This window comes from Hippocampus zosterae, chromosome 14, assembly GCF_025434085.1.
Source record: "Hippocampus zosterae strain Florida chromosome 14, ASM2543408v3, whole genome shotgun sequence".
In the NCBI taxonomy this organism is placed as follows: domain Eukaryota; kingdom Metazoa; phylum Chordata; class Actinopteri; order Syngnathiformes; family Syngnathidae; genus Hippocampus; species Hippocampus zosterae.
The window spans coordinates 5,519,410-5,541,944 of NC_067464.1; the positions used below are offsets into that span (position 1 = coordinate 5,519,410).

The following is a 22,535-nucleotide window of genomic DNA, read 5'->3' on the forward strand; positions in this document are numbered from 1 at the left end:
CAGTCAAACTGCACGAGATAAGATTTGAAGGTAAGTGCGAGAAGGTGACGGAGGTAATGGCAGCTTTGTCAGGCACACTGGGAGGTTGGGGGTCAGAGAAAGTGAGAATTTGCAATTGGGAGATAAAACAGCGAGCGTATGTGCTTGAGCAGCTTTGGAGGCAAGGGGGGGGGGGGTGACCCATGTCAAAGGTTCATTCGAGGAGGAAAAAAAAGAGGGATTTTTAGATTTTGGCCATCACTCCTTGAAATCCAGTGTGAATTCGTAATTGATGGTCACAATTTTCGTTCCTCATGCCAAAAAAAGTCAAACAAGAGTTCCCATATGTTGTTGTAATCGCTGGAGAATGACTGAAAAAAAATGTGGATTAATTTGCATTTTTAAAATCCTTTCTTTGGAAGTAGTTTTCAAGCCTTTCAAGTGCTGATTTTTCTTTCTCCGGTCATCTAAAGTGGAGCTTTGTCACGAGCATACAGTCATTTTGTTGATTAGTAAGTAGAATCGTCTGGAAATGAGCTTTCTCAGTGATACGTCTGCATTGCATTAAAAAAAAACAACAACAACAAAAACTTTTCACTATATAAACAAATTGCGTAATAATTCCTAAGTCAGGTGGGGTGTGCCTCGACCCCGTTTGTTGTTCCTATAGCGACGAGATAACGCTTGCTAATCTTCCTGTATCTGACTTAGCACTGATAAATCGCCCAGATGAGTATACATTAGTGAAACTTACAATCCCCAGCACTCAATCCGACCTCACACGTCACACCTCACGCGCTCACCCATCAGCGCAATACACAAACATACAAATACCTTCGCGTCGTGGGGGGGCTGGGGGGGTAGATAAACCACATCCACCGTTCACTTTGCATTTCCATACCACAGCGACGGAAAGCACAAAATTGCCCAAAACAGAATGAGATATTTAATTTTACAAATTTGCCTTGAACTGCATGCACACCAGTCGTTGTCATCGTACGGTAAATTAAGCCTTATACTTTGACACTGAACATTCGGCAAGCCTCCTCGCTGCCCATCTTTAAAGCCCTCCTCAAAACTCACTTGTATTCTTTGGAGTTCGACTCAACATGACTTAGATTTGTTCTTGATTTTACTGCTTGGTGCTTTCTACCGCCTTTATTACCGATCCGTCTTACTGTTTATTGTGTATGTTAAATCGCTGCATGTACAGCACTTTGTATGCAGCGATGGCTGTTTAAAAGTGCTCTATAAATACTGTTGACTTGACTTGTTTGAGTTTTGTCATATAATGCGTCATCATTTTCAGCTAATGAGATGGAAATGGTACTTTTGGATTTTCTTTCATTTCTAGGCTTCAAAAATACCATTTTTGGTGTCAAATGAGCTCCAAATTGACACAGTTGAAACAATTAGCTTCACAGCAATGACATTCCGCCACGTTCTCAACATCCTCCGGTACCTCAATAGTTCCCATTCAATTCTCCCATTTATTTGAAGGAACTGACTTGATTTTCATCCCGCAAAAAAAAAAAAAAAAAAAAAAGGTTTAAGCTCTAATGTTTGGCAGCGCTTCCTCCCTTGCCTGATGTATGGATGCCGAAAACAAAGACGCCTTTGTGGCGAGGGCTCAGGTGGAGGCTCCGGCTACCAAAATTATTGCTTCAGGATTTATTTGAAATAAGTCTGTGTGCTATGAGGGTGATGTATTTTTTGTGTGTTTTTTTTTTTAAACTGGTCGCCCAATTTTGATGTTTTGGACAATCCATTGCTTCTTTCTAGCTTTGTCATTTCTCTCCGCCGAATTTCGCAATTTGAGTGAACTTTTGTGTGTCCATCATAGTTCACTACGGCGGCGCCAGATTGGACAAAAGCGTTTGATGTGAAGGGAAGAGCACATTTGCGGTGAGGACCGCAGCGTAGCTTTGTAAAATCTTCCAATCGCCTGCAGTTGGACTGAATTACATTTCTCATTTCGGTGGCTACATGAAGGATGAGTAGCGAGAAGGTCATGAATCTTATTGTGCCCGACTCCCACGCTGATCCTGCCACCCTCATTTAAAAAAATGCCACGTCCACACATATGAACGATAATTCACTCTTTCATTAACATTCACCAAAAAATGTGTCCTACAGTGACCGTATTTTTGTTTCCCTCTACTCTCAAACTGTGCTCACATGATGAGAAGAAATCACTATTTGTCATTCTTAGAATCCCAAATCATTACCAGGCCGAATTCCTGTCTTCTCTCCGCTGTGCTTTTTCTTTTTTGTAAGATTGCAAAAATGGTCAAAGATGTCACCCAATACGGCGCCAAGCTCTTCTTCTTCTCTGAAGAAAAGTCGCTGCTTTTGTTTCTATACCGCAAGGTAGCCAAAAGTACCTTTCAATGTTCTGTGAAAAATCGACTAGCAAATAAAAACGGAGCCCTTTTTTGGATCCTGACAACCAAGTTTTGAAAAGTTTGTAAGCAGCCTGCCAAATTCTCGTGAGAACAAGTCTCTTTCGATATCGTGTACTTTTGCAACACTTGGTTTGTGATTCAGCTTTTTTTTTCCTGAGTTCCAATCTCATCGTGCTGACTTCTCGCTCGCCCGTGACTCCCCCCCCCCCCTCCCAACCCCGACCACTCCGTTCCCCGCTCGCTGGTGTTGTTGTTGTTTCAATCCCCAGTGTCTGCTTCTTCCCTCAGCATCCCAGTAGGATTCATTCGGAGCATAATTCAAAGTCCATTTATTTTTCTTTGAGCGTATGGAAAGGCCTCGGTGACACGGCTCCCCCGGTGTTGATAATTTTGCGCCTTTCAATTTGTGCTCGCCCTCCCCTTGACAGGCTCGGTACGTGATGTATCGTCCCGCGCCGTCTTATCTGTTGATGTAGAGTTTTAACCTTTCCCTTCGCCCCCCCTTTCCCTCTTTGCCCCCCCCCCCCTACACCCCCCGCACCTTGGGCCTTACGTACAGCACAGCAGCTGAATAAAATAAGAAACCCCCTTTACAAAAGTCATCTCTTGTAAATGTTTACGTTACGTCTCCATAACATTTCCATATTAAGACCCCGGCGGACGGCAACACGTCCGCCGCGGAATCGGCGGGGCTACTTGGGTCCGCGCCGCTGAGAGGCTGAGGTATGCGTGTGACATTGCGGTGAACTTGCGGCGTGTGCATCTGCGGGCTTTCTCCGGGGCCTGCTCGCCCATAGATACAGCGCCATAAATCAGCCGCAGTAAAAAGTTTAGAATGCGGGGATGGGGCGCAGGACAGGAGCGCGCACTGCTGTTCGGGCCTCTCGGGGAAATGAGAACGCCGCCGCGTGCTTATGCCCTGACGTTTTTTTTTGTTTTTTTATGCATCCGTAAGGAGAATACGGCTCAAGGCCTCGTCGAAATGGCACCGGGCTGTACGCCGATACGCAAGCTGTCACATGTGCTCGGACGGCAGGCTGTTATTTTTAATTTTTTTTTAAATATATGCTATTACAATATGCTGTTGAAGTTGTAAAGGTCAACCGCGTAGGTGTCTTTTGAGGGCTTGTAAATCATAATCATAGAAAAGATTCCCAAAGTTGATATTAAAACCACACCGTAGGGAGCGCGTTCGGGAGGCTGTAATTCAACATGAATTTGGCCCCAGATGAAGTTTTTATGTACTTTACCTCGCCGCTGAACTCGCGCAGCGCCATGTGGCCCTTTTTTTTTTTGCCCGCTTCCTGTCCGAGTCCCCGCGGGGGGTGGTGGGGGCTCGCAACGGTGTTAACTGTCAACGGCGTCTGGGACGGCCGCGCTGTCAGCGCGGACTGAGGACTCCTGCTTTTTCGCGCGGGCACGGCGAAGGAAGGTTGCTCGCGGTTTACAGTTCAACTGTGACACGTCTTCACGCGTGGGCGGCCGGCGTTCAAAGAGAATGAGAGGCAGATAGTCCGCCGGTGATTCTTCGGGGTGCAATAAAGCTTTTCATTGTGTGGACCCGATATGGACTGTTTTCAGCGCTTTTTGGCCACGACATTCGTCAAAGGAGCAGTATCTGTGCTTGGTGGTTGCGCCTTCTCGGCAGCACGCCTGTACCAGCACAGATTTTGATTGGGAGGAATGTCGGCGCCTTTGACTGTCGATGCCGGACAGACCTGGGGCGCTTGTGTTTTTTGCGCCAGTAATGGGCAGCATTTTTCACAACCCCGATTTGTTCAGTGGCTATGTCGGCGCTGTTGGAAAATTGGCCTTGGTGCGGCTGGATGGATGGCCGCTGAGGTTGAGGATGAGGAGAGAGGAGCGTTGGCGAAGAGCGCCGATGCGTATTTGGAACCGTGAGTCGCCGCTTGGAATTGAAATGGATTTCCATGGGACAGGAGAAGTGAACCAATCTCTTTTTTCGTCAATGGATGCTACAGCTTCTTGTTGACTTTGAAACTTAGCTTGTAGCCGACGTGTGCACATTTTGAGCATGACGTCTCTGATCCACTGGTTAAAGGACACTTTGATTCTCTCCTCTTTCATCTCAAACTGCTTCAAACAACAAAGCGTGTGACGGAAAAGTGGTTAGGACTGCACGACTGTCCGTGTTTTATGCTATGTGTTGTGTTTATTATTTTACTTTATGTTAACTGTTTTGTAAAGTGCTTTGTTACAGCTGCCGCTGTTGTGAAAGCGCTATATAAATCAGCATGTATTGTATTGTATTGTAATAAAGCGCTTGAAAGATGGTTTATAGCGGTCCTTTTTGGGGTCGTCCTAGAGATGTGTACCCGGTGAAGAGCTTCTTCGACCCTCAGCAGGAGCGGCGACGGAGCCCGAGAAACCGCAGCAAAAATGTCCGATGACAGCTTCCGGAGGCCTTGGTGGCGCTTTGTTATTTTGCATATTATTGTTATTTCCCTGCCATTGTCACGTGATGAAGCATCTATCACCCTGTTCAAGAAATCGTGCCAGACAACGAGATTTTTTTGCTTTGAGTTTTCTGGACGGCGATCAAAGACTGCGACCTTATTTTTGACGGATCCGACTCGCTGGCCGTGTATCTTTTTATATCTCTTTAGACGTAATTATGCTGTACGTCATAATTCTCTAATTTCCTCTTTTTAACGTCCTTTTGCTACTAAGCATCCTTTCTCCTCTATTTTTCTTTGTGTCTACCTCAGATTCGGACCGGGACTTGTTATCTACTGGTACGGTTTCATAGGTGAGCTGGACTGCCAGAGGGACCGAGGCATCCTACTCAAAGACTGCTTCCCGACGGACATCGTCGTCCTCGGACGGACCGCCCAGCAGGACTGACGAGGCCAGTCGCGGGCAAAAGGGCGAGGACATAAATTTGGTGGCGACGTTGGGAGGAACGATTGTCGAGGATGGCGGCGCAGGAAGGGTAGGAACAGAAACGCCGAAATCCGGAAGTAATTTAGCTTTCCTGCTTGGGAGTGGAAAACCTCTGCCGCCCTGAACTCCGCTTGACCCTCACTCTCCGTCTGCCGCGACTTTCCTGGCTGCTTGGCTTTTGCTACAAAGTACAAATAGGCGCCCCCAAAAAAAATCCACATTGAAGAGGTGCCCCGGTTCCTGGTCAACTGGTGGCCCCCGGTTGGCCTTTCTCAAAAGGACGGCGTGGTGTGATGGAGCACCAGAGCTCGGACACGAGGCCTTTCCTTATCACAGCCCAGAGTCCTGGCCTTTGTCACACCTTCCTCTTCCGTTCCGTAAGTAGATAAGCGAGGTGCGGTTCTTGGCGGGGCGGGGAGGGGGAGCGCTGGTTGGACGCCTGGCTCTCTCACCTGCGTCACTCAGTGCCCTCTCCAAGCGGGAGAGCAGAATGGTGGCTGATTAAGGCCGCGGCCTCGCTGTGACCCTTTTTCTTCCCTGTTATCAAGTTCCTCGCGAGATTTCGATGAATTCATCTTCTGGACTGTTTCTGCGTCTGATTTATGAACTGGATATGCTTTCGTGTTCCACATCTGTCTTGCGATGCATCTTAGAATTTGAGCAGCTTATTAAAATGTCTTTCAAATCCACAATTGCTGGTTTTCTGCGATTGGAATTCCAGAACCGAAAGACTGTCAATGACCCCAAAGGAAAAGTCATGAAAAACATTTTCATATTTGAACCAATGAATGTTTGTCATTTTCTGCTTAGCGGAGAAACCGAATCATCACCGAGTGTCTTTCAAAAAATGGCTTCAACAGAGCATTTAAAGGGGCAGATGTTGGCTAACGTTCAGCACGCCAGATATCCTGAAATTGCCCAAAGGAGGAAGAAAATGTGTCTGTCGACTTTTTGATGAGCTTCCTTTTGCTTCTGTGTGAGCGTTCACAGGTACACGGGAACACCTGAACTTTATGGGAATTTCGGCGACCGTTTGACAGCGCATCTTTACGACTCCCAATTTTTTTTTCTTTTTTTTTTTTTACGAGCCGCTGCTAATGACAGAAACACAAGTGGAGCCCTGTAAAATTGAAAAAGATGACCATAAAGTTGACTCTAGACACAGATATGCATCGCCAATCGGGCAGTTGGCGTTTTTAGAAGTTTTCCGGAATGACCTGAAAAAGCATGATTCATGTTTGACGAGGCTGCCACACGCTTGACACTTTTTGGCACCGTCGACTCGCTTCGTGGTAACATTGACAAACGAGCATCACAAGTACAAAGAGAGCAACAGAACTTCACTACGAGATGTCATTTATTAGATCATATGTGGGATTTATACAGAAGTGGTTGCACAAGTGAGCACACCCGTTACAGTAACCTGGCTGTGGCTCTATACTATAGTTAAGCATTACGTTCGAACCCACGTTAAATGATTATCCGCACTCACCTGCCACCATTTAACTTGATTAACTCCAAATAAGTTTCAGATGTTCCAGTTGCATTTTCATGACATATTAATCACGTTTTTTCCCCACAAGTTTTGCACATTTTCCAACTATATATAATTCACTTCACTTGACTAAGCGTTTGAGAAACAGCCCAAAAGCTTGATGCCCACCACCTGTAGACTATTTTTACTTCCCCTATTAATATCGAGGAAAAAGTTGAAATGATATTTGGTATATGGGGGCGGCCCGGTAGCCCAGTGGTTAGCACGTCGGCTTCACAGTGCAGAGGTACCGGGTTCGATTCCAGCTCCGGCCTCCCTGTGTGGAGTTTGCATGTTCTGCGTGGGTTTTCTCCGGGTGCTCCGGTTTCCTCCCACATTCCAAAAACATGCATGGCAGGCTGATTGGACGCTCTAAATTGTCCCTAGGTGTGATTCTGAGCGTGGATGGTTGTTCGTCTCTGTGTGCCCTGCGATTGGCTGGCAACTGATCCAGGGTGTCCCCCGCCTACTGCCCGAAGACGGCTGGGATAGGCTCCAGCACCCCCCGCGACCCTAGTGAGGATTAAGCGGTTCAGAAAATGGATGGATGGATGGATATTTGGTATCAACAACAAACACCTCGTAATTAAACAAAAGGGGTGTGTCAAATTTTGTATATTGGCTGGCAACCGATTCAGGGTGTCCCCCGCCTACTGCCCGGAGACGGCTGGCCCAGCACCCCCCGCGACCCTAGTGAGGATCAAGCGGTACGGAAGATGAATGAATGAATGACTCCAAGCACATGTCTCCGTTGTGATCGAATTTGGAAATACTGTACACTTCCCAACTGAAAGAGTAACGTCACCGTGTTCCGGATGTAAAAAGATTGGCTCCTTAAGACCTGTGCACTCCCCCACCCCACTCTTGTCCTTAATCTATTTCACTTCCAAAACGGAAGCCGTCTCCGTGGCAGAGAATAAAAATAAGCATTTCTATATTTGTTCTATGCACTCGCACGGTCCAAAAAGACCCGCTATTCACGCTTGAATGCCGGCGAGGTGTTGCTTGATTTGTTACCCTTAAACCTCTAACCCTTAGCCGGCTCCCATCCAGGCCTTGATCCCTCCACCAGGAGGCCGGCGGGTCACTGCTGGGTCAGCAGGCGGCCGTGACTTCCCCGCCTCCCCTCGCCCGCTCCCTCACCTCCTCCTCAACAAAACAACTGTCCCCATGTGTCCAGTTAAACTCAACCCTATTGCCTGCCTATGGAATGCTTAGGCATCACTTTATGGCTCCTGTTGGACACAAAAACAGGGCTATTTTACTCGCTGGGGGAAAATTCTCAGCTGAATAAGAGCAGAAAGAGACAGAGGGAAAAAAAGAAAAAAAACAGCAGAATCAGTTCCTCTCAAGTTTCGAGCCTTCCTGCCATTGTTTTCCAAGATGGCTGTGGCACAAAAGAGGAGTCAGGGTCAGCCCCTATAAATTAGCTTTGTGCACACAATGCCGGCTAAATCGTGCCTCTCCAAAGCCTACTTCAAAGTCATGGCAGCTGGACGGACTCCACCACGTGAGAACAAATATAGAACAAAAATATCGCTGCAGACTAATCATTTGTCATAGAAACAAGGGCACTTTGTTGACATCCACTTTGGACTTGAACGTTTGAAGTGACGCTAATGAATAGCAAAGTATTCAAATGAGACTTTGCCAGACCAATGTTGTCATTTTGTATTCGTGTGTAGCATTAAAATTATATTTCAACATTTTTGATGCTGTACTATAACTAGTACAGTATCCCAAATAACTAGCAGTTTGTTGGCTGTCAGTATACACGAAGCCATGTCACAATTATGGCGCTAGCTATCTATTTAGCTAGCGTCTAGCTAGCCATTGTGTAGGACATTTTTTTGGGGTTGTTTTTCGTTAGTTTTTTTTAATTCACAAGTATCAACTATTTTTTCCCCCGTCAAATTATACGAAGCCATGTCACATTTATGGCGCTAGCTATCTATTTAGCTAGCGCCTAGCTAGCCATTGTGTAGGACATTTTTTTGGGGTTGTTTTTCGTTAGTTTTTTTTAATTCACAAGTATCAACTATTTTTTCCCCCGTCAAATTACACGAAGCCATGTCACATTTATGGCGCTAGCTATCTATTTAGCTAGCGCCTAGCTAGCCATTGTGTAGGACTTTTTTTTTTTGGTTTGTTTTTCGTTAGTTTCTTTAATTCACAAGTATTAACTATTTTTCCCCCGTCAAATTGTATGTAAGCTCTCACTAGACCCTAATTTTACCATGACTTGAAAACGAAAGTAATGATCTCACCCTAAATGGCTTCATATTTTGACCATAAAACATTTCTGCCATGATTTACTTTTCACGTCCACCACGTTTGGAAAGCGGTTCGCAATAGCACTTTAATGTCTTATACAGCAACTGTATTCCAGCAAAATTGAGCGTAATGTAACGCTTCATATTTAGTCAAGTTTCCTACTAAAATTCTCCGGAGACCGGATGGCGTTGTTCCAGTATCCACCGCGGAGCCGCTCAGATGTCCATCTTGGGTTCGTGTTCTGTTGTTTTTTTAATGTGTCCTTCGAGCAAACGTCTGAATGGCCCTTCGAGATTCAGACAGACTGAGGCAAAGGTTTCATTCCTGCAGCAGACTACCACACAGACTTCCTCCACGCTTCTGTTATTTATGTGCAGAGAACGCCACTCTGTTTTTGCCCCGGGCAGCTCTGGAGCTTTTAGTCGGTGATCCTCTCTGGCCAGGAAGATATCACAGGGTGGAAATAAATAAAAGTTTTGTTGGAAAAGCCAGCGGAACTGTTTTAAAACATGAAAAAAAAATGGGGGTGGGGGGGGAGCTGGATCAAGGGTGGAAAAAAACAGACTCTCGAGCAGATATGACGAGAGAGCTCATTTTTATTTTTAGGAAGCTGTGCCTGCTAATCAGATGTTATTTAAAACAACAATGGAGCATGAGAACACGAACCGAGGGATTGAGAGAGGCCGGGTTTGACTGACAGGAAGGAGGCATGATGGCATGTTTGACGGGGAAATGAACGACAATGACGCGGGGATGCGGGTCAGCCTGGAAGGCTTGTCCACTTCTGTGGAAGCACATAAACAATGTGCTCGCGAATAACATGTCATATTCCAAGTTACGTTCAAGATGAACTATTTTCAAACGACATGAAGGTCAGCTGGCACATGACACAAAGATGACGGACATGTCGCGCTAATTACGCGACAGGGCCGTTGCTCTGCCATTTGAGTCTCCAGGAAGTAAAATAACGACAATGTTGCGGAAAACGGCGCTCGGAGTCTTGTGCCGGCATGAACAACAGGGGTGACGGTCTGTATGAAGGCAGCATGTTTTAGCGCAGACCACTGGAAAGGTCACCGAAATCCCCTGCTTCGCAATCCCATTTTGTGTGGCATTTGGTCGGTGACAGGAGCGACCAAAAAAAAAAAGTGTCATCTCCTGATCACAGCGAGGGGCCAAAGGGAGGGAACAGGAACAGCTTCCACAGGTATGGCAATTTTGACAGTTACCTGGAACAGGGATTGGCAATATACTCCAGAAAAGTGTGCTGAACCACTACAGAGTCGTAACTCGTTGAAGTTGGAAGCTAGCGGTAAATCACACCGCGTGGAGTTTTCTTTAGACTTGTGAATGTCAGTTTGTTTTGTACACAGATTTCAAATTTCACGGGAGGAATCAGAACATATCTCCAGTTCTGTAATGACCTATATTACCGGCAAGTAGTTTGGTGTAAGATTGAAAAAAAATGTGAAGAAACTGACCTGGTTTGTGTTTGTCATGTCATGTGACCCATTTGTCTTTTTTTTTTCATTCTTTTTCATTGCCCCCAAAACACTTTGCAGCTGCATCGTCCTTGACTTGCTGCCAGCAGGTAAATATACCCCTTCGTGTCCAAACACGCCGTCAACCGCTAGTGACTTATCGGACTTCAGCCCTCGAGGGATAAATTTGGTTTCAATTTTAGAGGCTTGATGATGTCATGTCGCAACGCACTGCTGGTTACGACGTCGGCAACCTTGATCGTTCCAAATTCTGTCGATTGTGTGAATGATGGTCGATTAGTCGCATCTGGAAGCAATGACGCAAAATGGAGCGCTCTTACTCCAACCAGCGCATGCTGTCCATTCCGCCTCTCCTAGTTTGCTGTCTAAAGAAGTAAAATGACATCCACTCTATTGTACAATACTACTAGATAAAACATTCACATGGAAATGGGAGTTCAGAACATTCAGAAAGAATTTTCTGGGCTAGCAAAGTTAGCATGAGTTCACCCAGGCTGGTGAAGTTGCACCCGTTTCCATAAGTTGGCAACGATTGCAAGAATTTACCCTTGGGAGCAAAGTTAGTGCGAGTTTGCACTGCCTATTTAATTAAGTTAGCTCAAATTTTCCCAGGCAAGGTACGTTAGTTGCTTACCAAGTTTACCAAGGCTACGGAATGTATGAAAGTCTATCCAAGGAAGTGGAATAAGCACGAGTTTACCCAAAATGGTTGGGTTGGCATGAGTTTACCCGCACTAACAAGTTTGCCAAGGTTGAGTGAGATACTGTAGCATATTGAATTTGTTCGCCAGTTTAGCCTGACGAGCAAAGTTGCTGCGAGTCTAGCAAGGTCAGTAAAGCCAGCATGACTTCACCCAGCCTCTGCACCAAAGTGGTCCCGAGTATTTATAAAATGCACTTTTCTCCAATTAAAAATGAACAAACTGGATGTTCTTCCCCCCCCCCCAAAGCCCATCCTTACTGTGAACTCTTACACCTTGAGAAAGTCTTATGTGGACCATGTCCGGTTCTTCAGTGTAACCTCAGAACGTCCCGCAGGGATCCCCCTCGGGTCACCTAATGAATGGCGGGACGTGATGTTGTCACTCACATCACTTGAGCTCCGTCGCCCTGCTTGCAATCACCCTGTGTTACGGCCCCGTAATGGGCTTCTCCCACTGGGAGTGGGACGGGAAACCCAACGCCGGGGCATTCAGGTGTGCCATAAAGTGCTTTTCACTTTTCCGACGACTTCCCGTCTCCAGTGGCGTTCTCCATTAACTTGCAGAGTCAGACCAGAGAGGCTTCCCATTGGCTGGTTATTGCTACGGTTAACCTCCCTCCACCCCCGCAGGTACTCCGCTACCTGGCTCAAAGATAAGATATGAGGCCGGTTGCCTGTCATTATCGCTGCGAATGTTGATGTCGCTGAAGTTGGACACGGTGTATTTATTGTCTGCTGGAGATAAAAACAAGCCACTCCCACCATGTACCCACCCTTCCATTGCTACTCTTTACAAGCAGCAGCTGTAGTGATGCCAAAAACTGTTGGTGCCCTTCATTAGCGCGGCTTCTGACTGCTAACCGGGATCAACCGGGCCTTGCCAACATTTTGTGTGCCACTTGAAAAAGGGAGAGTGTACTTAAAGTAAAATAATATTTCGACTCTGTGCTTGGTTGACAGACAAAATATTTGTGTTCACAAGACTAGGAAAGTAGAACGGTTTTAATTCAAAACAAAAACATTTGTCATGTTTGTTAAAGCTGTCAGTATGCCCTGACAGAGGAAAATGACCTGCGAAAAAAAAAATCGCCGCTCTTTGGCCCCATCTTGTCAGAGGCAGGAGATATGAATAAAAACATGTCCATCGCTTATTTGGGCACAAGACTAGCAAACAGTAGCGGAGCAATGAAACCTCAGGAAAGCTCCTATATTTTGTTGTTCTACTTCTTCCTTTCCTTTCTTTCATAACTTTGCTGTGAATCGGGAATTTCTCCATTGCTAGACTAATAAAGGTTTTCTTATCTTATCTTATCTTCATTCATTCATTCATCTTCCGTACCGCTTGATCCTCACTAGGGTCGCGGGGGGTGCTGGAGCCTATCCCAGCTGTCTCCGGGCAGTAGGCGGGGGACACCCTGAATCGGTTGCCAGCCAATCACAGGGCACACAGAGACAAACAACCATCCACGCTCACACTCACACCTAGGGACAATTTAGAGTGTTCAATCAGCCTGTCATGCATATTTTTGGAATGTGGGAGGAAACCGGAGCACCCGGAGAAAACCCACGCAGGCCCAGGGAGAACATGCAAACTCCACACAGGGAGGCCGGAGCTGGAATCGAACCCAGTACCTCTGCACTGTGAAGCCGACGTGCTAACCACTGGACTACCGGGCCGCCCTTATCTTATCTTATCTTATCTTATCTTATCTTATCTTATCTTATCATTGGTTTTGGAAGCAGTCTTGTATTTGTTTTTACTCAGGGTTGATTTGTAGTTAACACACAGATGTAACAATTCCTACTTAGTTTTATACATCAGAACCGACGTTCTTTGTCTCCATCAACCTGTTCTCACCTTCCTCCATGACGTTGCTGTCCGAGATCCCCCCCCCCCCCCCACACCCTCCGAGATGCCCCCAATATAAGATCTTCATCTTAATCTTTATTTACTTCTTTTCGAACATTTTGTCATCATCCACTGTGGTTCCCAAAAAAAAAAAAAAAAAGGAACGAGTTGGTTAAACGAAGTACACGCAAGCACCTCCCCCCCGCGTACCTCCGCAAAGGAAGGCTGAATCGAACGCCGAAACTCAGAGCAGACATGCTCGCCACTTTTCACCGCGTTGCCTTTTTACTTAAACGAATAATAATAATAATAATAAGCAATATATAAATGTAATGTCTAAATGTATTCGAGAATCAAATCGTATTCTATTGATGTTACGATTGTTGCAGTTTTTTGAGATTCTTATTTAGGATGTCACGTGATGTTCAACATTCAATATATTATTATTATTAGTAGTAGTAATAATCATAAATAAATAAATTGGTAAATAAATGTTTCACAGCCTGATCCATCCTGATCGATTGTGGCTCCCATGAATGTGAATGGCCTCACAAATATTTCCTTCGGCCTACTGTAGGGGTCGCTATTTGCGGCGTTTAATTAATGAGGTGCATATTAATTAATCAAGGCGACACCACGTCGCTCTTATCACGGCTTTTTTTTTTGTATTTTTGAAGCTTTTAAACTGTAAAATTGAATTCATCAAGACTGGAATGGCTATGAATGTTTGCGGCCTAAAAAAAAGATCACTAAGCAATGTGATTTTTTTTGGTTTGTTTTATTTTTTTCTTCTTCCCAGTGCAAGCGGCGGTCAAACGACCTCCAGGCCAAAATGTGAAATGTGAAAATTAATATTCGCTGTTATGGCCTGTAGGCTTTCTTAATTCAATCTTAAATGATCGAAAAGGACGACTTAGATGTCTCAAGGCCTCATTTTTTTTTTTTTTTTTTACTTCTGTCCTCCAAGTGGTCAACAGCGCCTTCTTCAAGCCGCCCCGCGGCTCCTCTAATGCGACTAATTATATTTCCTTTTTTTTTTCGTTTCTTGGGTCATGGCGATTTGTTTGAGTGCCGTGTGTGTTTTATTTAAGGAGAAAAGGGGTGAGTGTGAGTGTCGGTCATTTTTAAGGAGACAAGCGCTTGCTCAAGTGTGAACGAAGAGAGAAGCCATCAGTCCCGCATGCAAGCGTCAAACAAGTTCAAATAAATAATACCCCCCCCCCACCCCAAAAATAAATAAACCAATCAGAATCACAAAAACTAACAAGCAAGCACAGTGATGTTTGGCGCATTTGACCAAGATTTTTGTCATGTGACAGCATTTAAATATTAAAATGAAGACGCGAGAATAAGTGTTGACCCCCCCCCCCCCCATTAAATAAATACAAATGCAGCCAAACATGAAATAAAAGCGCAGCGGTATTTTGATTTGTTTACCTGTAGTAACGTTTAATCCCGTTTAAAAACTGATGTGAAATAGAATAAATGAATCATAATAGTAATCGCCCAAATTACATTCAAAACTGTTTTTTTTCTTAAATGTGCTACTACGAGGAAATAGATTATTGCGAGATGTAATAAATGAATTCTTTAATTAATAAACGACAAGAATAAATCAAAACGATTCAACGCAGCAAAATCTGCATCGTCCTTTTTGTTGTTAAATTCCGCTCCAATAATCAAGGCAATGCGGCTAAAATGTTCTTTTAAAACTGCACAAAAATACAGCTCGTCGAAATCCGTGTCTTTTTTTTTGTCAACTGTGGATGGGGAAAACCACGTTTCTCGTCATTTTAAAATATATGAATAGAAATGCATAAATGTAAGGATTTAATGATGACCACTATCAAAACATTTCAATCAAAGAAATTTTCCATGATGTTTTTAAAAATCTGAATGCATCGTGTTCTTTATTCTTTAACCTCCACATTTTCCGCAGCTCGAATACCCCCCCCCCCCCTTTTTTTCCTCTTATTTCTGACTCTTTCTTTCTTCTTGTTCTGTTGCTGGCTGGCCATAATAAAGCATTTTCTCGGCGGGCTTTTATTGATCACTCACTCTGAGCTAATGTAATTATCCTCATCAATAGGGTGACTGCGGGGAGAATCATTATGTGGCTGACATTGATAAATGATCAGGCCAAATGCGGACCTTTTTTTTTTCCTCCTCCTCCTCCCGGGCCCCCCCCTCCCACCCCCCATCCCCTAAAACCCATTCACACCCCACCCGTGACCCGCATAACATCGTCATAGAAACACCTTTACGGTGCTTAAATGTGGAAATAATATCAAGAAATAAAAGGCCGAAATGTGGTTTCAAGCATTCGACCGTGGTGGACTTTCTTATTCTTTTCGATTTTCGTTGCATTGTTGGGTGGGGATGGGGGGGGGGGGGGGGGTGCGCGTTGGCTTGGTGTGACAGGGAGGAGATGAAGGGGCGGAGTTGTTTGGTTCAGCCCGGATCATCCATCATCCCCTGTCAAGACACACGGACGCAAGGAAAACAGCACACAGGCAATCTACCTTCTGTCTCGTCCACAAGGGAGGGGGGCAGGCGGAGAAGATGGGGATGGGGGGTCGCATCGAGAACAGACCAGACAAAAAGAAAAGCTATTACTATTTATGTGAAAATCTCGACTTTTCTCAATTTTTTTAACCTTTTTCCTTGAAAACAGAGTCACGTCGGTGGGGGGTGGGGGGCGCAACGAAAGGACAAAATGCATTGACAGTACAAGCGGGGGGAAATAAGGACAAAAAGACACACTTTTAGCCAGTAACTCAGTGAAAACCGCCGTGCAACAAATCATCCTAAAAACGTATAATTTCAGCCGCATTTGGACCGGCCCTAAAAGAGGAAGAAAAAGCACAATTAAGCAACTGATTCAAGGTAAATGCATTATTACAGCTATAAGTTTTACTTTTAGATATGTATATCAAATGGTTTGTTTGTTTTTCCTTTAGATTATAAAAATTAAATGGCAGATTTTCCAAAAAATAAACAATCATCGCGCATTTCTGTTGCGCTTTTACCAGGAAAAAATGCCCCGTGAAAAACTAGTTTCCAGTTACACTTCAAATGAAAATCACTAAATTGTTGAAATTCAACACGCAACGAAGCAATTGAAATTTTGTTTTTCAAAATGGAAATAATGGGTCTGTCAACTAAAAAAAAAAAACAAAAACATTTGATTCTGTTTTAACACAAAGCATTTCCTAAAATTCGATGAATATTTAGGGTGGTGCAAGTATGTGGCTGTAAATGAGATTCATGTACCAAAAAAACGATAACCACAACAATATTAACGGGAAGTAAGTCGTTTTTCTAATGTGGTCGCGGTGGTTGGAGAATGGTTTGGGGAGCTGCTTCGTGACTATGCGGGCGAGCACGGACCAGCCGCGAGCGACTCGAGCACAATTGCGACAGACAAAGAGAGAGAGAGCAAGAGTGAGAGAGAGAAAGAAAGAAAGAGAGAGAGAAAAAGGCCTTTTCGAAGCTCAGTACGCTGCTCCACCGCAGTAATCAAAATGGCCGACAGACGTCGCTGCCAAACGCCTCAACGAGAGCAGTTCGTTTGTTCCACTTTTTTCACTGATCCTTTTCAACGAATCACTTTCGACAAATATTAGATTTATTTTTTTCTTCGACATCATGTTATCAATCGTGTATTTTAAAGAGAATTTGAGTATTTTCTTTTCAAGTACTATTTTTTTTGGCGGGGGTATGGGGGAATTTTATTCGTTTTACGTGCATCACACATTTTTATGTAGAAAATGTTGATCAAACTACATCAGTGTTTTTGTGTGTTAAAGATTATTGTTTTAAGACGACAGATAATCTTGCAGATAAAATTGCAGTAGGCCGACAGTTTATCAGTTTCTTGAGACAGATTTCTCCCCAACTATTGATTTTTTTCACCCAATCATAATGAATACTGGCATATATTAACTAATTAACGGATGATCTAATCATTTCCTTTAATTCTATGTTTAGTTTAACGGTTGTGCTGAAATGTTTTATTGTTCATTTGGAATCTCATCCAAAATAATATAAACGTTTTACCTGATCACTCATGACTTCTTTCAATGGCACTCATTTGATACATTCTTGCAGTATGTAAACTTCTGAGCACAAGTGCATTTTATTTCCACTTTGTTTTCGTCTTGTTTTGAGTCCTGAATAAAGCTTTTCTGTCAAAATTACTTCCTACCGCAAGCCTGATGCACACGCACACACTAAAATGTCAGCATGATTGATATGTAAGAACCAAGGGTTTCTTTTGTCAGAAAATATATTACTTGAGCTGTGCAAAAAGTCCTACATTTTATAAATTCAAAAAAAAAATACAACAAAAACATGCTGCAATAGGATGAAAAACACACAAGTTAATCAGGCAAAAATCTACCAAAAATCAAAAATGAAATATTTATTACAGCGTTTTGTGACTGAACACCTTTTAAAACAATACGTCACAGTCCTCATACAAGTTTTTTTTGTTATTTTTTTCTCTCTTTTTTTTGTTACCTTTTGTTTGTTTGTTTTTTTTACGTTTTTGACAAAGCTTTGAAGGGAGACGGCATCTTATCTTCTAGTGAGGAACACGTGCTGAGAAAACAAAACAAAATGAAAACAAACCAAATGAACAGAAGAGGAAGGAATTCATGGACATATACAATATCAATGCCACAGCAGATCTGAAACTAGCAAAAAAACATTCTTTTTCAATTGAGGTAAACACATAGAATATCTAACAGGAAACAATTAATAGACTTGAACTCTGTACGAAGTTTGTTACAATAGTCTCTCAGCTTTTCTTTTTTTTTAATTTATGCCTGTGTGTGTGTGTGTGTGTGGTGTTTCAACCCCCCCAAAACATTGAGTTCATAATTTAAGTGTTTTTTTTCTTCTTTTTTTTTTTTTGGTGCATCGATAGCTTCTCTCCAGTGCTGCACAATCAACATGTGTGTCCCTATGTGTGTGTGTGTGTGTTTTCTCTTTTCCTCCCCCTCTACACCGTGGAGCGTCTTCCTTCACTCGGCTCTTTAAGGATGAGAGTCCCGGAGAAGAAAAAAAAAAGTATAAAAACCAACACAATCCAGTGCTTGGGCAATTTTAAACAATGTTTTTTTTTCTTTAAAAACATTCATTAAAGAGCCTTTAGAGTTTAAAAATAAAAAGGCATGACAAATCTTCAAGGCTGTCGTCAAGCAGCCTTTTCCATCATGCCTTGAGGGTGGGTTGTAGGGTGGGGGTGGGGGGGTACTTAGGACCTGGTGGCCCCTGTTGAAGCCTTTTGAGATGTTCCATCTTCTTCTTTGTTGACGTAGTGCTGTGCTGCGAGTCCTCCAAAAGGGGTTAAAAATCCTTAAAAAAAAAAGAAAAAAACCCTAAAAAAAATTTAAACCGTGATCAAAACAAAAAAGTTTTAACTTATTTACCTATAGATTTTTAAAAATTTTACTACAGTAGTTATAACTCTTGGAGTTTGTTTTTTTTCATTTTTAAAAGTCTTCCAGAATGATGGTTCTTTCTCGCTGCCTTTTTTTTTTTTCAGAAGCGCCACATGAAAAGAGTGTTTTGAGTTGTTTTTCAGTTTTGTTTTTTTTTAAAGCCCAAGACTTTACAAAGTCAGCTTGGTCCTCCGCTTGGGTGAAAATGTAACAAATGTTAAAAAAGAAAAAAAAAACAGGAAAAAAAAGAGTTGCGGTTGTCACAGTTTGTCTGGAATTCTTCAGTTCAGCTCCAAAAGCTTTTTCGATTGTTACTCTTAAAAAAATTTCTCAAAAAAAAAAAATGGCGCCGCTCGCTGCTTTTTTTTTTCTCTTCCTTCTCCTTGAATTCCAAAGTGGCCGCGGCAGTTGCCGGAAAAAGTTTCCCTTCTGACTGTCAGGCGTGGATGTCCAGGCCCGCTCCTGCAGTGGCGGGGTCCATGGGTGTGAGCAAGGGCGGTCTCTGCGCAGACATCCCCGGGGGGGACGAGGAGGGTCCTCCGTGCATCGGCATGGCGTGGTGGTGGTGGTGGTGAGGATGGACGGGGTACGAGTGGAAAGGAGGGGGCACGTAACGCAGCTGGCCGGGGTAGGAGGTCATCTGACGGGGGTTGCTGTAAGGGGCCGGGGCCATGCTCACGCCCATAGGACCGCGCTGAGGGACGTAGTCGGCCGGCACGCCTGGCAGACCTGGCGAAGAGAAAAAAAACAAACAAACACGTCAGCACTCTTTGGGATTTTAGTTTTTCCCAGGTACAATTCCAGCCTTTCTTCCTCGAGTTTGGGGAGCCAAAAAAGTCCTGTAGACTTCATGTGTGTTCTGGGGGGTTTTATACCTTTTTTGTGGGTCTACTCATGATAGGCCAACTGCAAAATTTCACGTTGATGACCTCTGTCTGTTGGGCCCTGGTTCTTGAGATTTTTTTTGTGGGCTTAATTGTGATTGAAATGCCAACCAAATATCATTTTGCCAAGTGAAATGAGCTTTGAGAGGAGAATTTTCAAAATATATAAAAGTAATTTGTCTTTGCAACCGGAGGAAAATGACTGCGTCAAACCAAAATGGCTGACTTCCTGTCTCCTTTCAGCATTGATGTTGAGACCTTTTTTGTGGGTATGTCCTATTCGGCATACCCATGTTGACATTGCCAAGTGAAACTGTTTTGGGGGGTTGAGTTTTCAAAGAATTCTCCTGCAAGAATTTTTGCTGATGTCAAAAAAAAAGTTCATGGCCCTGCTTTTGATTTTTTACATTCTTGCTTGTAAACAGAGCAACATGAATCTCAAATACATAAAGCGGGGAGGGGGCCTGGAGGGGGGAGTAAGGTGGGTGGCTGGACTCCTGCTGGAGCCATGGGGCCCGATTCTGGGTCCGGGTCTGGGTTTGCGGGGCCGGCCCGCTTTGTAATGTGAACCCCTGGGGGATTAGAAGCTGTAATAGGAAGGGAGAGGTCGGCGCAAGGTCACTAAGCTTGCCCGCTCGCTGCATTCCTGCACCTTAGTACGCTGCAATTAAGAAATGACACTGGAGGGCCCTTGTGAGGGGAAGAGGAGGACACAGTGCGGAGGAAAGGTGGGCCAGTAGGGGGGGTGTTTGTGAGATTAATGACCGGTCTCATTGGCTGAGAGCTTGGCCCATATTCCAATACCCCACCGTTGCATGTCACATCATTGGAAATGCACATATTTGTGAGCGCAGCTCTCTTAAAACCTCACTACCGGGATCGTAAAATAAATAAATCATTCAAGGCCAGGGGGAAAGGGAGGGGCTGTGAGGAGGGGGGGGGGGGGTATAAATGGGCATGAGGTACCCCCTTTGGCCTCCATATAACCTGGAGCAGCTCCTGTTAAAAGGCCCAGCAGATGTTTTTTGACACTGTAAACTGCGAGAGGCTGCAGTCATTGCATTAAGTAGACACCCCCAAACCCTCGCCGTCCCCCACGCCTCAACAATCCCCTTCGCTATTAACAAAAAGTGTTGCGCACGGACAAAACCGGACGCTCGGAACCCCTCGCTCCACTCGCTCGTGGTCGCGCTCAACAACCGGCCGTAATTACGTCGTCGCCGGCCGTAGCATATTGTGCGGCGCCGTAATCAAATCAAGAGAGAATAATATTCCTCTGCATTAAGCTATTAATGTAATTGGTCATGAAGCGTATAAAAGTGCCCCGGCGTAATTAAATAGTCTCAAAATTATACGGCCCCGTATTAAGAATTAGCCAACCTGAGCAAATGTCGCTGTGCGGCTGTTTTAGGGAACATTGCTTCACGATTTTTCTTACCCTAGACCCCACCTCCCCGCCCCACCCTGCTCGCCGCCTCCATGAGCGAGGGACAAAACAGAAGAGAGAACGAGACGAGTGGAAATGATCTCTGTCGGCGGGATGGCATCTTTGACCCGTTGGAAAAAAAAAAAAACCCAGTCGGTCCATTTGCATATAAAGGCTTCTTTTATAACTGACTTTTAATCAAGGTAAGTGCTATTATATTGTGGCTCATTGGGCAGCGCACGGCTTCGGTGTTAAGATAAAATATCCTCTGAAACCCCTCTGCCCCCCGCTCCCATCGACTCTCCTCCCCCGGACGCTCTTTGGGGTGTGATATGTCTCCATTTTTCAAATGTCAGCCCAGTAGCAGTTCTGTGTGGCGGTGGCTAGCCAGGGCCCGGATGGTCACCTTCATCAGATGCTTGTGTGTGTGTGTGTGGAGGGTGGGGGGGGGGGGGGGGGGGCTACAGGCTCATAAAACCATCTCAAAAGCACCTTTCACACTTTCACACTGGCTGTGTAAGACAACTTTCCACATATTCAATTATCCAAATGTCCAAAGAAGGACTTACGGTCTTGCCTATAAGGTACCCGGATGGGTTTTGAGTAGGCAGGCGAATTTTGAGATTGACGCACTTCCTTTGCCTTTTTGTGTTGAAAGTCGAGCTGTTACTCTCAAGTATTTTCAGAATTAATTATTAGCTTGGGAGGCCCGGTGGCCAAGTGTGTCGACCTCAGTGCAGAGGTACCGGGTTCGATTCCGGCCTTCCTGTGTGGAGTTTGCATGGTTCCCCCCCGTGCCTGGGTGGGTTTTCTCCGGGTGCTCCGGTTTCCTCCCACATTCCAAAAACATGCACGGCAAGCTGATTGAACACTCTAAATTGTCCCGAGATGTGAGTGTGAGCGCGGATGGTTGTTCGTCTGTGTGTGCCCTGCGATTGGTTGGCAACCGGTTCAGGGTTTTCCCGGCCTACTGCTCAAAGACGGCTGGGATAGGCTCTAGCACCCCCTGCAACCCTTGGAAAGTGGACGGATGGATGAATTATTTGCTTGATTATTCCACCGATTAATCAAATCGATCAAATTTGATTTTGCATGAAACGGTATGACCAAACCATTTTTTCCCCCCTAAGTCACAGGTGTCAAACTCGAGGCCCAGGGGCGGAATCCAGCCCGCCAAAACATTTTGATGAGGTCCGCCAAAGCACACGATCTCCGTTGATTTCACGTTTCTCGCTAAGACACCCCTAAATGCAAAACTGTCTTGATTTTTCAAAACGTTGAGAAATCGCAATAATCTTGTTTCCAACCTCCCCCATTAAAAAAAAAAAGTAATAATATTTGAGCAAACAGTTTTTCCTGGCATCTGCTTTCAAAGCGAGTTATTCTTCAATTTGTTGTGCACACATCAGGCGATCATTCATATTTCAGGGTTCACGGGCAGTGCAGCCCTCGAAATGAAACCATAACTACCATGTGGCCGGCGACAAAAAAAAATTGAGTTTGACAACCTGCCCTGAGTGGTTAAAAAGATAAATTGTTGTTGTTGTTTATTTGGTATTGTTTCGTTATTTAAAAAACAGCTAAACAACAATTAAGCAATATAACACAAGAGGGTTTGTTGTACTCAC

General features: G+C 44.4%; 2 protein-coding genes across 10 annotated transcripts in view; one reads left to right on the plus strand and one right to left on the minus strand.

Moving 5' to 3' along the window:
• The window catches only part of cdin1 (CDAN1 interacting nuclease 1), a 58,742-nt gene extending 53,251 nt beyond the window's left edge, over positions 1 to 5,491 (plus strand). Inside the window, exon 12 of the mRNA XM_052085426.1 lies at positions 5,114 to 5,491. Within this exon, the coding sequence (XP_051941386.1) occupies positions 5,114 to 5,249 (136 nt within the window). The 3' untranslated portion in view covers positions 5,250 to 5,491. The remainder of the gene's footprint in view (positions 1 to 5,113) is intronic.
• Positions 5,492 to 17,558: 12,067 nt separating this feature from the next.
• The window catches only part of meis2a (Meis homeobox 2a), a 106,597-nt gene continuing 101,620 nt past the window's right edge, over positions 17,559 to 22,535 (minus strand). For 5 of the 9 annotated variants that reach the window (XM_052085384.1, XM_052085387.1, XM_052085386.1 and 2 more), the window contains exon 12: positions 17,559 to 19,326. In XM_052085384.1, coding sequence (XP_051941344.1) covers positions 19,034 to 19,326 — 293 coding nt within the window. In that variant the 3' untranslated portion in view covers positions 17,559 to 19,033. The remainder of the gene's footprint in view (positions 19,327 to 22,535) is intronic. The other 4 variants (XM_052085389.1, XM_052085390.1, XM_052085391.1 and 1 more) reach the window with 1 other exon arrangement.